General features: G+C 36.6%; 1 protein-coding gene across 1 annotated transcript; it reads left to right on the top strand.

Annotated features, from left to right (window-relative positions):
• The first annotated feature begins 902 nt into the window (after positions 1-902).
• Positions 903-9582, top strand: LOC108675146 (lipoamide acyltransferase component of branched-chain alpha-keto acid dehydrogenase complex, mitochondrial-like). The gene is made up of 10 exons (XM_018163137.2): positions 903-1047; positions 1377-1636; positions 2007-2185; positions 2954-3009; positions 3047-3077; positions 3821-3924; positions 4712-4915; positions 5486-5677; positions 6321-6392; positions 7143-9582. The coding sequence occupies exons 1-10, from the start codon at positions 988-990 to the stop codon at positions 7317-7319; spliced, it is 1335 nt and encodes a 444-aa protein (XP_018018626.1). The 5' UTR covers positions 903-987; the 3' UTR covers positions 7320-9582.
• The last annotated feature ends 7074 nt before the right edge of the window (positions 9583-16656 follow it).

Genomic DNA, 16656 nt, shown 5'->3' with positions numbered 1-16656 from the left:
GTCTCGTCCCGGTTCATAATTTACCGGGACACAAGTTTTAAAGTCCGGGACAGAAGACTTGTCTCGGTTCATACGTTTATTCCGGGACAAATTTTACCCTCTGTCCCGTTATTTTTTTCCCGGAATTTTCTCGTCTCGTTTAGTCTGTCCCGGTTCATTTCGAGAAAATTATTTCGAGACGCAGGAGTCTAGAAACCCCAAGAGCTGGGGTAACAAAGACCATCACTTTTTTTGAAATTACATCAAAACTATGAGAGGCAGGAGCCAGCAATTTATGGTGAGTAAAGCTAGAGTATAGACCTGTATTTTGCATGTTTCAATTTAAGTTTAACTTATCTAGTAAAATAATATACGTTTAAAAGTTACTTTTTAAAGACAACGCTTCCAAAGAATCCAGTGTCTCCAATCTTGAAGATGTACCATGAATTTCTCATTTAATTTTCGAATATTAAAAAAATTAATTTTTCAATTTTTTTAATATATAATTTTTTTTAATATTTAAATGTTTTTTAAAATTATTTATTCTATTAATTGATTCATGCAATGCCTCTGACTTCACACAAGTGTGCAAAATTTCAGATCAATTAGACAGGTAAAAGTGTGTCAAATATCAGTTATAAGATTTGTAGCTGACAAAATTATTTTTTTCAATTTTTTTAATATTGAAAAATTTTTTTTTAATCTTTAAAATTATTTATTTTGACATTTGATTCATGCATTGTCTCCAATTTTAAACAAGTATGCAAAATTTCAGATTGATAGGATAAGTAGAAGTGTGTTAAATTTTGATTACAAGATTTGTAGCAGACAGACAGACAAGCAGACAAACAAGAAGTGAAGTTAAAGAGAAGTGTTGTAAAAATGGCATCATTTTGAAAAAAAATGGTCAAAGTCATCCCATTTTATGGTAATTTATAATATCTTATGTTTTCAGGCTTTAGCATTACGGTAAGACAATATACATATACCTGAGAGTTCACAGTAGCCATGAATACTTTATCAACAACTACTAAATTATTAAAGATGCCTCTGCTTACACAGACACTGGTGAGTTTATTAATTCTTCTGGCTCTATCAAATGCAATTACATGACTACATACTTAGTTAACTTGCATTTTTACTGTTAATTACACAAGGTTAAATAAAAATTCTTTGTATTAATCAATATCAAATAGATCTTGAAGAAAAAGTCATGAAGAATGCTTTTTCATTAGGAATATATTGGAATAACCAAAATATTGCTAACAGAATGAAGAAAATGATCTTCATTTTTTGATTGAATGTTGCAACTTGGTCATAGAATGTGTGTGGTTATGGTATTTTTTAAGTCCTAACTTGTGGCACTAATTTCAACATGTTTTTATTTTTCTCTTTAGAACAAAGGACTGAAGTCATTGTCCATATATTCAAGTTTGAAATGCTCTACTTATGGCCTCCTGAAAGTTGGACCTTCTCCTCATGGCTCATGTGTTTCAAGAGGAAACATGTTACCACATCTCTCTTGTGATCACAGTCATTATGAAATTTGTGTAAGACATATCCATCAGCTGCACACATCCTGTGCCACTCCTAAAGTTGTGGAGTTCTTGTTAGCTGATATTGGTGAAGGTATTCAGGAAGTTATTGTAAAAGAATGGTAAGTGATAACTTTCTTTTACTAAGAAACTATATTTAAATATAAGTTAGTCATTATAGAAATTTGTTCACATGTTTCTGATCTCTGATTCAAAATAAAGAATCGATCCAATTTCCATTGAGTTGAGAATATAAGGTTGCTGCAGTTTGTTGCAGCTCTATTACACTAAGTTGCCTATCAAGCCAGGGCTAGTTATGATGAATGTTTAAAAACATTGAAACCTTAAAGCTATCAATGGGGCAAAATGGCAGAGATAGATAGAGATCTGCCTAAATTCAAATATCAATGCCAATAAGAAACTTTAACTTCTCTGTCCTAATTTCTAACACTGAAATTATCCTCCTAATTTCCATGTGTCAAATCATGGCAGGTTTGTGGCAGAAGGAGACAAAGTGGCGCAGTTTGACAACATCTGTGAAGTACAGTCCGACAAGGCCAGTGTCACAATCACGAGCCGCTACGATGGCACTGTAGCCAAGCTCCACTACCAAGTGGATGACACAGCTTATGTGGGCAAGCCCCTCATTGCTATTGAAGTTAACAAGGATGGTGCGCTCTCACTGTTGCCTTGTCCTATTTTTGTGTGAAATTTAGCACTGAAGTTTTTGAAAAGAATTTAGTTGTTCACTTTTTAAATTTTTGATTTTCTCATTCTATTGCATTTCTTGTTTCATTGAATTGAGAAAGCTCAACTTGGAAATTATTTAATTGATCATTGTATTGAATTTTACCCAATTATGGGTTGCATTTATGATTCAAACCTTAAAGAATTCTTTTGTAAATTGATCAAAAAGGTCTTTGGGTTTAGTATTCTTTTTAGTTTGTGGTTATGCTTTTCATCACAGATATGAGACATGCTTTTTCCTATTCATGTCTTGTAGTATTAGTGGTAATGAGGACTTCTTCATTACAAATCAAGTATAATTGTTAGTAGATTTATTTGGCTTGATTATTCAGTTTCTAATCAATAACCTCGTGTTTATTTACCTGTTTCTAACCATTTTTTTGCCTCTTAGTTGTCTTAAAATTATTCAATCACAATGTACACTCAGTCTTTCATAAATGGCAACTAGAAGACGTTTATTTGAAAGTCAAACTCTTTCATTGGTTAGGTTGGCTCTATGCAAATTGTATTAAAATGCAAATTTCCCTTTCATGTTTGCATTGTTTAATAAAATTTTGTTCATTCAAGTGTGCTTTTAGGCATATTAAGACTGATTCCTCTCTGAACTTATTTTTATTATTGATGTTTTCTACATTTTTCTTGATTTCAACAGATTGGAATTGTTGAGTCTTGAAGATGTGTTTGTGCTGCAGGTGACAGCTACGTTCATGGCGCTGAGCTGCCTGATATTGTTATGTCTGACGCATGTGTTTGTGNGTGTCATTTGTATGACCACATACAATGAGATGAGCAAAACACAGACGTCGCCTGCAGCAGGTCTTGTGTTGTGTCTTGTGTGTCATTTGTATGACCACATACAATGAGATGAGCAAAACACAGACGTCGCTGCAGCAGGTCTTGTGTTGTGTCTTGTGTGTCATTTGTATGACCACATACAATGAGCCGAGCAGAACACAGATGTCACCTACAGCAGGCTCGGCCCTGTATTGTGTGTCTCTCAAGAGTCACAGGATGTCAAACGAAGGCTAATTGAAATAAATACCTCCACTGGCAAGAAGGGAATGCAACAGTTTCGTATTTAAATGAGGATCAAGAACATACATCTGCTCAAGCTTTAATACCTTAAATTTATTTTTAAAAGTTTCTAGTAACTTTAAAGATTGTTGTCTCTGCAAATCAAGTGCGCTCACAGCTTGTTTCTGATGCATAGCATTTGCTGATGAGTTGGCTTTTTGTCAGTTCCGCGGAAATCTTGTAAATTCATTTGCAAGAAAATTAAAATCTTCATAATTTCAAAATAATTAACTACATTTATATTGAAATCTGTATTTCTATGCAGGCCGAGAAATAGGCATGTGTCTGGTTCAGATCTAAAATTATATATCAGTAGCTTAATGCAGCTGTGGGCCAATTGGGTCCTGCTTTTCTGATGATATAATTACTAATGGTCATTGAACATGAAGATATAAAACTAATGGACATTGAGCATGAAGATATAATAACTAATAGGCATTGAACATCAAGATATAATAGCGAAAAAACATTAAACGTGATTGCAGGCATGTTGCTGCCCACCTCCCTGCCTGTGGTGCACGGCAAGGACCGAACTGAAGCCATCAAAGGCTTCCAGAAAGCCATGGTCAAGTCCATGACTGCGTCCTTGGTGAGCTTCCTGTACTTGCATGCTTGCTATATTCGCATTATATTGTATCCAGAGGCTCATATGAGAAGGTGCTCATTCTGAACTCTTGTATTGTGCAATAATGATGATATTAAATATAGGTACCGTAATTGGGCAGAGAACGGGATTAAATTTATGATTAAATTGATTATATTTATTAATGAGACAACCTAATGAGTGGTAGTTGTGACAAAGTATCTTCTGTTTACAACCTAATGAGTGGTAGTTATGACAAAGTATCTTCTGCTTATAACCTAATGAGTGGTAGTTATGACGAAGTATCTTCTGCTTATAACCTAATGAGTGGTAGTTATTACAAAGTATCTTCTGCTTATAACCTAATGAGTGGTAGTTATGACAAAGTATCTTCTGCTTATAACCTAATGAGTGGTAGTTATGACAAAGTATCTTCTGCTTATAACCTAATGAGTGGTAGTTGTGACAAAGTATCTTCTGCTTATAACCTAATGAGTGGTAGTTGTGACAAAGTATCTTCTGCTTACAACCTAATGAGTGGTAGTTGTGACAAAGTATCTTCTGCTTACCACCTAATGAGTGGTAGTTGTGACAAAGTATCTTCTGCTTACCACCTAATGAGTTGTAGTTATGACAAAGTATCTTCTGCTTACCACCTAATGAGTGGTAGTTGTGACAAAGTATCTTCTGCTTACCACCTAATGAGGGGTAGTTGTGACGAAGTATCTTCTGCTTACCACCTAATGAGTTGTAGTTATGACGAAGTATCTTCAAAGTACACTCCTCCCCCCAGCAAATCCCCCACTTCGGGTACTGTGACGAGGTGGACCTGACGGCGCTGGTGGGGCTCAGGCTCGCCATGAAGCAGGTGGCGGAGCAATATGGCGTCCGCTTCTCTTACATGCCGCTCTTTGTTAAGGCCGCGTCCATCGCCCTCACTCACTTCCCTGTCCTTAATGCTTCTGTTGATAAGAATTGCGAGAACATCACTTATAAGGTGAGAACTATTCTCTCCCTCTGCCTACTTACAAGCATTACTTGATTAAATCACGCGTAGTAAAAGCTAATCATTATTTACAGTGATAGGACGAGTAATTTTTAGCTTGATAGCGAACTCCATATTAAAGGTCTTTACACTAGTTCATAATTGTGCTCTTCTCATTCCTACTTTTTGTTTTGCAAACATCATTTCTCGTCAAGCCTCCACAATCACGATATATAATCCTGACGAAAGTTTGCTGCTGAATTAGTTTAATTGCCTCTACATATACAGGTCTTTGTCAATATTGTTATTTAGGGGCCATACTATCACAAATAATTATGAGTTTGAAACTCCATCAGCTAATCACTATGGTTTCTCAAGCTAAATCCATTAATCGCAGACGATTATTCTTCCTCTACTTGTACCTCAGCAACATTTGATGTTTCGGTCAAACGTTTTCACAGACATTTTCGGATGTATGGACAAATGGAGCTGGTTTCCGAAACGTTTTCCTTTTTAAGAAATGGTGAATTTTCTGGCTATTTTCTTTGCTTTTAAATTTTTTATTCCCATAATTGTTTACAGGCATCACATAACATTGGTATCGCCATGGACACGCCGAACGGGCTGCTGGTGCCGAACATTAAGGCGGTGCAGGGGCGTACGGTGCTGGAGTGTGCGCAGGAGCTCAACAGACTGCAGCAGCTAGGAGCCAAGGGGGCCCTTGGTGCTGCCGACCTCACGCACGGCACCTTCACCCTCAGCAACATCGGCACTGTGAGTAGCAGGAATGAAGGACTAGAAGGAGTCATGCCGAACTAGCGCTAGACCAGTCAGGCCAAGCTCGAAATGGACGAGTTGATTAGCATTCATTCGTCGTTCTCACTCGTGAGCTCTTGATGAATTGTAGCGATATCTTCCGTTAAATTGTAGCGATATCTTCCGTTACATTTTTCTGAATTAAAACGACAGTATCTATGATATAAAGGTAGGCTCCTTGTAACTGAAACCCTATACCTGACAGCCTTTAAAATAATTTCTATGTCTCTGCTATCTATAATAATGTCAGGGTGTCGGAAGTTTTGTCTGGGGAACTGGTTCTAGTTCAGCTGCCCATCTGCTTATGTGTACGTAGCAAGTTAATTGTCCAATTTAATATTATGGACATTTCTTTTGTTCTGCGTTATTCAAATATTCGAGGGCATAGGTGCCATGTATTAGTATTTTTGTAATCATTCTCATCCAACTTTACCATGACAAAGCTGTCATTTCTCATATATCCTTTTAACCGTGTGGCAACCGTGAAATCAGACTACCTGTCTATCCCAAGTCAAATTTGATAGATTTTCTACTATTTTGATGTCTTAATGCATGTGTTTACTATATAATGTGAAGTGACGCACGATCTTGTTCGTTGCAGGTGGGAGGCACCTACGCTAAACCTGTTATTCCTCCTACTGAAGTGGCGATCGGTGCTATTGGGAAAATACAGGTTCGTCCTTCTCTTTTTGCCAGCAAATACTCGCTTTATTCTGCATTTCAATAGTTTATCGCAATTCAGCTCATCGGCTCAGTTTTATTTTAAACGTTACACATTTAGGCATCTGCCTTCACTTTTTTCGAGTTTGATGTTCGTATGCCGATTTCAATGAAAGTTTCATCGAATTTACTTTTCCAGGTGATATTTTGATTAAAATTCCAGTTTTATGCTGTGATTTTTTAGTTAAACTTAGTGTTTTATACTGATGTACTTCACACGAACTTTTTTTAACATTCCACGTAATATTTCTGTTTGCTTTTAATTTGATATCTTTCCCCTTGAGAAACTGGAGACGTAAAATGCACGGCACACTGTCGGCTAATTATTATTATTATTGCTCATTGTGCCTGAATTACTCTCCAGAGATTTTATTTTTCGTTATAATCGAATGATTTCATGATAGTGAAGAAGAAGCGACGTCTGTGGTCTGATCGGCAAGCCCCTCAAACGCCGGTCTGTTGCTTTAATTTGTGGCTCGTGTGAGCTACACTCTGATGCGGTCTAGAGACTCGGCAGCCATCTTGTCTATATACCGTCACCACACCATCTATATACCGTCACCACACCATCTATATGCCGTCACCACACCATCTATATACCGTCACCACACCATCTATATACCGTCACCACACCATCTATATACCGTCACCACACCATCTATATACCGTCACAAGTAACACTTGTTACCACAACGCCCCGCAGGTGTTGCCGCGCTTCAAAGACAACATAAGCACGGGCGCGGTGGTGGCAGCGCACATCATGCAGGTGTCATGGTCGGCGGACCACAGGGTCGTGGACGGCGCTACTATGGCGCGTTTCTCGAACCTCTGGAAGTCGCTCCTCGAGAACCCTGCCCTCATGTCGCTCTATATGAAATGAGTTCTTCTTCACGCTACGAAATGAGTCGGATCATGACAGTTGTTCATGAAGTAGTTATACCATTGTACTCAAGTGACGCGCCACCATAATCATGTTGTTTCTCAAACACACATATATCATCTGCCTGCTGTTGGGCTGAAGATTTGGTAAATATTTCGGCGCTCCTGCTCGGGAAATATTGTCTTCCTGCTAGGGCCGCGGTGCCTGAACCTGTTTATCATGTTACGTGATTTTACATGTCCCCATGAACATGTTATGTCTCTCAGATACCTGTCTCTTCTGTTGCTTTATATTATATTTGATTTTTATTTTGGCATTTCAGGCTAGGAACAACTTTGCTCTGGAATAATGAAATGTTCAATCCAGAGGATAAGAAGGCTTAAGTGACGTCAGTATTTCTTGACTGTGAGGCTACCTTAAAAATCGGAGAAAATTTAAATGGCTTGAGATATTTTTTTGTGTACTTCGATTTGAAGTGAGTTTAGGCCTCCGACATGTATGGAATATTTATGTAGAAATTAAACAGTACGAGTTTTTGACAACGAGTCTCACGAGATATAAAATAACTGATCATAATTCCGCCCCCAATCGTAGACGCTTTAATCGTGAGTCTCAAAGTCCTCAGTTTTTGATAAAAATTTTTACAATTTTTAATTCGAAATCAAAATCTTCCCCCTAGAAAGACAAAGTATTTATGTAGATATTCATTTGTTTTGCGTGTTAGATTGTACAAATGTGCTGTTATTAGTTCTACTTGCAGCTGTTAGCTGAGCGTTTGATATTTGAGCTTAGCTGTCGTTCATGTTATCTGTTGGCCTCACCCAGGCTTACAGATAACATAAACGACAAATCTATCTCTGCGACAAATTTTCAGCTCAACCTTGTAGAGTTATGACTGTTCTTTTTGGTTTTAAATGCTAGTTTGGTCTCTCTGTGTATGCGCTCTTCACATTCTGGTCATGTCAACTTGTGCATTTATTACTTGTTGTCTAAGTTCTAAGTTTATTATCAGTAAAATATTTCAAATCGGCACTGTTTCATGTTGAACGAGTTTCAGAATCATCAAGCTAGGGCCATGTTTTAATTTGATTTATTTTGCCCCGCTTGTGACTACCATTGTACGTTTTTCTTCACGAGAACGTTCGATTACCAGCCAAATTTTCCGTCGTGTCTGTATTTGTTCTCGGTCCCATGGTTCTGAAGATATTTGTCGATAAAGCGTTTGACATAGAGACAGCCAGTTACACCGCCTTAATTGGTGCGTGGTATTCAAAGATACTGTTCGGCTGAATTTGTCATGCTTTTGAATCTCGTAGTGCCGAATCTTCCATACACAATTACGCCTAAAGGTTTCATTTTAGGTTTCTGACTTGCTGAGCTCAGCCGCACAATGCAGGCGAAACTCAATTGTATTCTAGCGGTGCAAACGAAGCCATTACAGTGATCAATTTTATTTCGGATAGATTATGTGATCGGTGATAGAGTTTCAGAAGCAAAATGTTGTTATCTTTTCATTATTTAATTTTATCTTATACGATTCTCTGAACCTGAATGTATAACAGCAGAAGGGGCTCGCGTTTCCCTGCTCTTGGGTTTCACGCTCGGAATTGATGTATCGCACAGCATGAGAAGAAGAAGAAAAATGTTCTAGGCTTGAATTTATAAATTGCTGTGGCGTCATGGAGAGCTGCTTCAATGTCATCGTAAGGGAAGTTGATTACTACTTTCAGTTGATGTTGTGTTGCTGCTCATTTTAAACGTTTCTCGTTATTTTCTGAAGAGTTGTAGGAATTATATCTTGTTACTGACGTAATTGCTTCCACTGCCATTAGTTTCACGACGCAAAATTTTTTTGTGATTTAGCTGCTTCAATTAGTTAATTTTTTCTATTGAAGGTGACAAAAATTTACGCGGTATTTTGCCGCAGGTATCAATGAATATTCGTTACGCAAGAGTTATATGATGTGGACTGCAGTTGATGTGTAATCGAATTATGCAATTACAGAACATTAATATAATATTTGTGTTGGTTTATCAAAATCGCTGGTTCTGGTATCCCGCTTGTTGAACTAGAGTGGCACCTCTACGGTGCCGTAGCTATCGCTGTGATTATACGAGATTTTTTAGTGTAGATTCTTAGCGCTCTCCGAATTTTGAAGGTCAGTCATTTATGAAGTGAATGCTTTAAGTTGGACTGCCTGCTTTTTCTCTGATGAATGGAATGCTTCTAGTTGGATTTAGCATAATAGTACAAATTGCAACATTTCTGTTTCCCTCTTCCTTATTGTTGGTAAGGAATTTAAAAGCAAAGAAAACGCCAAGAAAATTCACCGTATCGATATTTAAAACGTTCCGGAGTCCAGCTCCATCATCAGTTCGACTAAAATGATAGAGCCGAACTCCGAAACGTTTTCAATATCGATATGGTGAATTTTCTTGGCGTTTTCTTTGCTTTTAAATTCCTTGTGAACTTGCGATATAAGCAGGCTGATAATATAAGTACTTACTGTTGGTGTAATGTAGCCTTATTCAATTCTCTGGAAATGAAAAGATTTTTTAAAATGCCATAACAACTCCTGGTAAATTTACTATACTAGTATTTAGTACTTTTTTTGGTCAAATTCGTGAAAGTTAAGAAACATTGATCGTATTTTGAGTTCTTGCGATTTGACATTCTTGGTGTCTTTGGTGCTGAATTTTTACAGAACTCATATTTTTACTAAATAGTGGCAATATGTGTCCAACTTCCAACTCCTGAGACGAAATTTTTCTTGATACTTAATATTTCTCGAAAGAAACTGCTCGTGGAAAACTGAAAGTATTCCTTTCGGTTAGGACCGCCTTAAATATTCAACAAAATCTCTCGTCGCTTGTTGAATCAACTTCCTTTACTCGTGATTTCATCAGCCAATTCATCCACCACTAATAACGTCTGCCCTTAAAAAATGGTACTTACTAAGAGCTGGACTCAGACTAGTGTTGCCAGATTGGCCGTTTTCCGGCCAATTTTAGAAAATGTGGCCTTTCTCGAATGCATTGGCCTAAAAATTTTTATTTGGCCGTTTTATCCGTTTGTGGCATTTTTATGGAAATAATACTCTAAAACTTTTTTATATTTATTTTTGTCCTCTCAAAACTTCGCTTTGACCAAGATGCGTACATTTATTCTACATGTAACTTTGTCTGAACTTCCGTTGAGGTGGCAACACTGGTCGAGTACCGCCAAACTCGGACTATAATATGGTTTATATCCAGTTGCCCTCTGGTATAATAACTTGCATGATGGCAGAGCTGAGAGTGCATATAGTTACTTCTCTGAAGAATAGTAATTTCTGTGGTTACAGTGCTGTTTCGCGATACCTTCAGCCATTTTAGTGCGAGACACCTCAAAATTTCACTCCGAATTGGTTTAATTCTTCCTACGCTCATTAAAATTTGTTTTGAGGATAATTTGACTTCAATAGTGTAGACTAGTATCTTGATAGTTCTTTTCTTTGGCAGTTTTGACAAATTATTTTTTTCAGCTAATTGTCATAGACTAGCAAGGTATTCCATTATCTGGTTCGATTTATATAACGTATTTCGTTCGTTATGTTAGGAGGTAATATAATATAAACATTTAAAAGTTTTGGTACATTTATATTATAGGAGTGACTTTCAATATTCACTTAAATCCTGCAGCGACTACATAATCTTTCTACCGCAGAAATGGGTTTGAAATAAATTCATTTCATAATCTTCTATGTATAAATCCGTCTATGTACCGTCAATGCCATAACTTTCTAGCGCTATCGTAAAGCTTCGTAGTTGTTTGGTGGCAATTGAATTACCACTAACCAGCATTATCCAGTTTTTATTAACGATCGATAAGTAAAGTATAATTCGCTGTGGGCTTGCGGCTATTTACATGTGCTAACTAGCCGCTAATATTTACGATCTAATTTAGATCGTAAACATAGTGAAATTAGTGTAATCTTTAATTCTTTATTGTTTGAAAATCTGAAGATAACATGTGCGCAATGTAAACGATTTTAACTACCTTGAAGGTAAAAATTTTCTTATTGATGTTAGACAGGGTCATTTTTTGCCTTTTTTGTGAGCTGAATTGGCCTTTTTCTCCTGGCTCCATTTGGCAACCCTGACTCGGAGCAGTCCGGCGGAGTGGCGGACAACAGCTCCACAGGACCCATTGACCTTAGTTCAACCATGTGTTGAACAACCCTGCCGAAGGGCCCACAAGGCTCACGGGTGGTTTGAATCTATCCATTCAGTCCATTACTGATTACTCCATTTTAGTAAGAGCACAAGGGTGGTCGTGCTTTACAGTCTACATCTCGTTAACACGTTGGCCGCGATGTGCGCCATGTATGTACACGCTGTACTTCTCAGAATCGCGATGTGTACACATGTGGTACATTCTTATGAAAAATACATATTTTTATAAAATCTTATTACTCTTTCAAATTTAAAATATCAATGATGCAATTAAATAGGCATGTTAGGGAATGCTTTGAAGTCAACTCCTGCTTAGAGAAATAGTTTTATTTTCAAATGCAAGTAATACAAAAATTACGAAATTTCTGTCCATTGATAAAAGCAATATATATATCTGTCTTTGTATGAAAAGAAAATATAATATTTTCTTATTGATCTGAAACTACAAAATTGGGTGTTGCCAACATCATTATACTTCATACCTGATTGAAAAACAATTATCGCACATGTATGACTTTCCTTCACAGTCACCAAGGTCATAGTGGCAAACCAGAGCTTTTTTAGAATCAGTTCATTTTTAATTTCCTCATTTACTCAAGATTTAAGCCAATTTCTTAAGTATAATAATGCTGGTATCCAGGATACTTTACTGGTCTACTTATAGGACTCAAAAATGAACTTGAGAGAGAGTCTAAAAAACTCTCTGCTTTGCCACTATGACCAAGGTATTTTTTTATCCCTTGAGTTTCACCTTTGCTATGGCACTTCCCTCATTTGCTGAGAGTATGTTGTAGCATTCATGGCAGTGCATCCTGGCTTTAGTTCTAGTTGGTTCAATGAAAGTGGGCTGTCCTCTGTCCCACTCGATAATTTGAGATATACATCCTGATTTTACTCTTTCTCTGAAATGCTGCTTGTAACAGAAGCTCAAGACAATATATACGATGAATGATCTCTATAAGGTAAATATAACTGAACTAACAATGTAAATACCCTCAATTTTATTCAGGATTATGAAAACCTGGACACCAATCTCTTTCCATAGTAATTTCCATGCGTAAGATACATCGTTCAAAAAAAGCTATTAGATACCGGTAGTCATAATGTGTGCAATTATGACTCAAAACTCAGGAATATGTGCCACGTGCGTGGGAATTTATATTGTCATTTTAACGACCTGCGCGGTGTGCCGTACTATGCTGGTAAAAAAATGCGCCGTGCGCCGTACTTTTAGAAAGCTAAAATAGTTTAAATATGGACGTGCGGCAATGCAAATTACGTAATTACACTGACCATACACACAAACGTGTATCCACATTGTGTTGTGGTAATGTGGTTGGATTTGGATATGAGTTGCCTAGATTGCTAACGCAGTAACGCGTCAACTCAGGACTCAGGTTGACAGGTTCTAAGAGTCAGCACAGTAATGAATATTCATTCATGGATCACAATTCAATCGGACATGAATTACAGAACTAAAGAAGGCAACATGGCTTTAGATGTGCCATCGGTGCCTTCTAATGAATGACTGGACTGGTTGTGGCAAGTAGGGTATGAACCTGTACGTCAACAGTACGAACCTGCATGACAATGGTGGGACTACATTACCGACATCCTCTTGGCCGGCAAAATCGACACGATCAATACCTAATAACAATGCACGTAAATGGACTATACAAATTAGGTCAATATGGCATAATTGCAGAGCGTAATTATGCTATGTGATACAAAATATGATTATATATATTTGCAAGATAAGTCAATGGTCTGTCATTTATTTTTGCATCATTTGAGCAATTATAGTTTCCAAATCTGGGTGCGTTATGTTATGTCATGCGTACTTTGAATGTGCAAAAATTATACCTATCATATGAAAATTATGACTAAGTCATTGACAGAAACACACAATTTCATTGCATGTATTTTCAAGTTACGTAGGTTATCATAGCATGAATCGCAATAGAGTATCAAGATTGCAGTTCTGCCACCACCCCTCATTGAATTATCCCGCCATTTTTCTAAAATTCAATAATCTCTCTTCCAGCAAAGTTTGCGAAATTCATTAGCTGCATAAAATACTCTCTGCTGTGGTGTTCGAGTTCCGGTTGACATGACATCCGTTTGCTTGTTTGACACTAATTTTGTAAAGGTTGCTTCAGATAAATTAAAGTGCCATTCCCCTGTTCCACCCTCAATTTAATGTAGCTAACAATATTGAATGGCATTATTCATACAAATCTGTATCTATTAAACTTTTACTTTTCAAGATCTGATGGAAGCAGCGAGCGTCCCTAACAATATGAGGATGTATATAAAAAACTTAATGATCTAGGAGCGGGCTTCACAAAAAAAAACATTTCAACATGGCTATAATTAAATAAAGATCATTACTTGTAGTACCATATAATAAAGTTAAATAAACATGAAGTTTCCCTATTAAAATGTTATATTTCGTTGCTCATCAAAGTTTATATCAACTACGCGAGTCGAACTAACAATGAAAAAATGTAAGAAATGTCCGGGACTCCGGGTTACTTCTGACTCTTCCGCTTGTCGGATACGAAACATACGGTAATCGTAAACTGCGGCTATTAAACATATGAAATGTAAAAATGCAGTGTTCAGTGTTGCCATATGACTTTGGAGATAATTTCTTCCAAAATAAGGGTCTAGATTTCTCATTAACCAAATTTCCGTATTAAGAAAAATTATATATTATTGAAGGATAATTAAAGGCATACTGTACTGAGTATTGCATCTGTTCCTCCACAAACTGCTCTTGTGCGGTGTAGAATTGATGGCCGGGATTGCGCAAGCTGCAGAAGTCAAGATTAAAGAACCACACCGAAAATAATTTATTCACTAATAAGTGCTAATTGCATAAAAAAACATAGGCACTGGAAGAAATCTATCTTAATTATAAATATTAATTTTTATTGCAACGATGAAAGTTAATTATAGAGGTGAACAACAAACATTAATAAAAATGACAATAGCTTCAGAGGGACACATCACACTTGAAGTCGAAGGTCGTTCAGCATTACTTGAAATCTACAGACGATGTTGCCATTTCATTCAGATGAAAACTGTGTCTAAATCAGAACTGTGTTGGACGGCTCCGCGGCCCGCGCGGAGTCCTGCGCCGCGTGGAATCAATGACCGTGATTTACGCAAACGCGTGCGCGAAGAAAATATAAAAAACTAAATATGTGCGGGAAATTTCCCCGTTTATATACATCTTCCTGAGTGTGGCAATCGTGCACTTTCATAACAATTAGATAGGAGGCATTTCATCTGGCAGAAATCTCGTGGTTCCAGAAATGGCGGGAAACCTAGTTTGGCCCTAAAGGTAGATTTTTTCCACGTTCTAATTGGGAACATGGTAAACCCAAATCCGGGACACTTGGAATAAAACTCAATTTTCTGTATCTGTAAACTTTCAGGATGGCTTGTAATTTCACACCATTTTAAGTGGGTCAAGTGAGTTCACTACCGTCAAACGGGGTAAAAAGGGATGGGGGGGGGTAAATCGGGACATGCATCCCACATTTTGTAAAAATGTTGTAGCAGCTAAACTAATCAAAATATTGCAAAACTAAAAATATTGGCATAAACTTCAACATTTTTACTATCTATTATGTATAAAGCTAGTCAAGAAATCAAACATTTACTATCTCTAAAAAATCGCTGAAAAAAAGTGTGAAAAGTGCGATTTTGGAAAAGTACCTCTGCTAAGGTCTGGACTCTGTGGCGAAAAAAATATTTGGCGTATTAAAAAATTTTACTTACATAAAAATATCACCCAGGTGTTGGCTTGAAAACGTAATTGACGGAATTTGCCTATCTCACAGGGTTGGCAATGATTAAATCAAAANAGAGACAGGTGTTAGCTTTTCTCATAACTTAAGTCTCGTTTCAAGTCGTATGAGGTTTGTTTGGTTATCGTTCAGTTTATGTTTAGTATTGGTTTATTGGTCTGAATTAAATGGGAACAGTGCAGTCAGTCACTCAGTCACTACTAGTACTAGTAGGTGTGTATAGAGGGTAGAATCTGGTAGATTTATAGGACATAAAACTAGTAGATCTGTTGATAGTGCTGTGCACTGTGCTATCAGCTACCTATTTGTTATGTAACTCTTCAATGTCTAGAAGATCTGCATTCCTGAAGTGTTTTTGTATATTGAAGTCAGTTAAATAGTCAATATTTAGCTCATTACCTTGCTCCATACAAACTTTACAAAGCTAATGAATAGACTTACCAATAATTGTTTACCCAAAAATCCCTCCCTAAGTGGTAAACACTACCTTGGCCTGTTGGCCATTATTGAAGGCAATAAGTGCCCTTTTCAGCCATCCATTATGATTCATATACTGTTATTGTTAGTAGACTAATTGCAACATAAAAAATAACACTTCAAAAAGACAAAAAAATTGAAAAAATCAAAAAAATCATGAAAAAATAAAAAAAATCATTGATTTTTGATTTTTTTGATTTTTTAAAAAAAATTAAAAAAAATCGCCAACCCTGCTATCTCATTCCTAAAAAATGGCAGCCATTTCTGCATGGCGAGGCTACTCAGGATACCCCCCCGGGGTAATCAGGGACACCCTTAAAAATGCATTTACAGTAGAACTGAACCTCAGTTAGCAAAGGTTCCAGTTAACAAAAAAAAATTGATTAACAACAAGGAATTTTGATTACATTTACCTCGCTCAGCAAAAAAAAAAATTCACTTATCGAAAAATTAGCGCATCATCAGTTGTCACAAAATTGTACATAGAATCAGGGTTGGCAATGATTAAATCAAAATGATTAAATCATGTGATTAAATCACTTGATTTTTTTATAAGAAAATCATGATTTTTTTTATTTTTTTGATTTTTTGATTTTTTCATATATTTAAAAATATTGAGTGGCAGTCTTTAATTTATATTGAGGTATTTTTATTCAGGGTTTAGTATAAATGTATTATGAATGACAAATTGGTATATAAACTTGTTGCCTTTAGTGTGTATTAGGTTCCAATAAATTGAATGTTTTTGGTACAGAGGCATCAAGAGTGCAATACATTGTACATAGCTAGCAGATTAGCTAATTCTTATAGGGCTATAAGTAGTCTAA

This window comes from Hyalella azteca, unplaced genomic scaffold (assembly GCF_000764305.2).
Source record: "Hyalella azteca isolate HAZT.00-mixed unplaced genomic scaffold, Hazt_2.0.2 contig3359, whole genome shotgun sequence".
NCBI classification, from domain to species: domain Eukaryota; kingdom Metazoa; phylum Arthropoda; class Malacostraca; order Amphipoda; family Hyalellidae; genus Hyalella; species Hyalella azteca.
The sequence above is the reverse complement of the archived record's forward strand: the minus strand, read 5'-3'. Positions and strand labels throughout refer to the sequence as shown.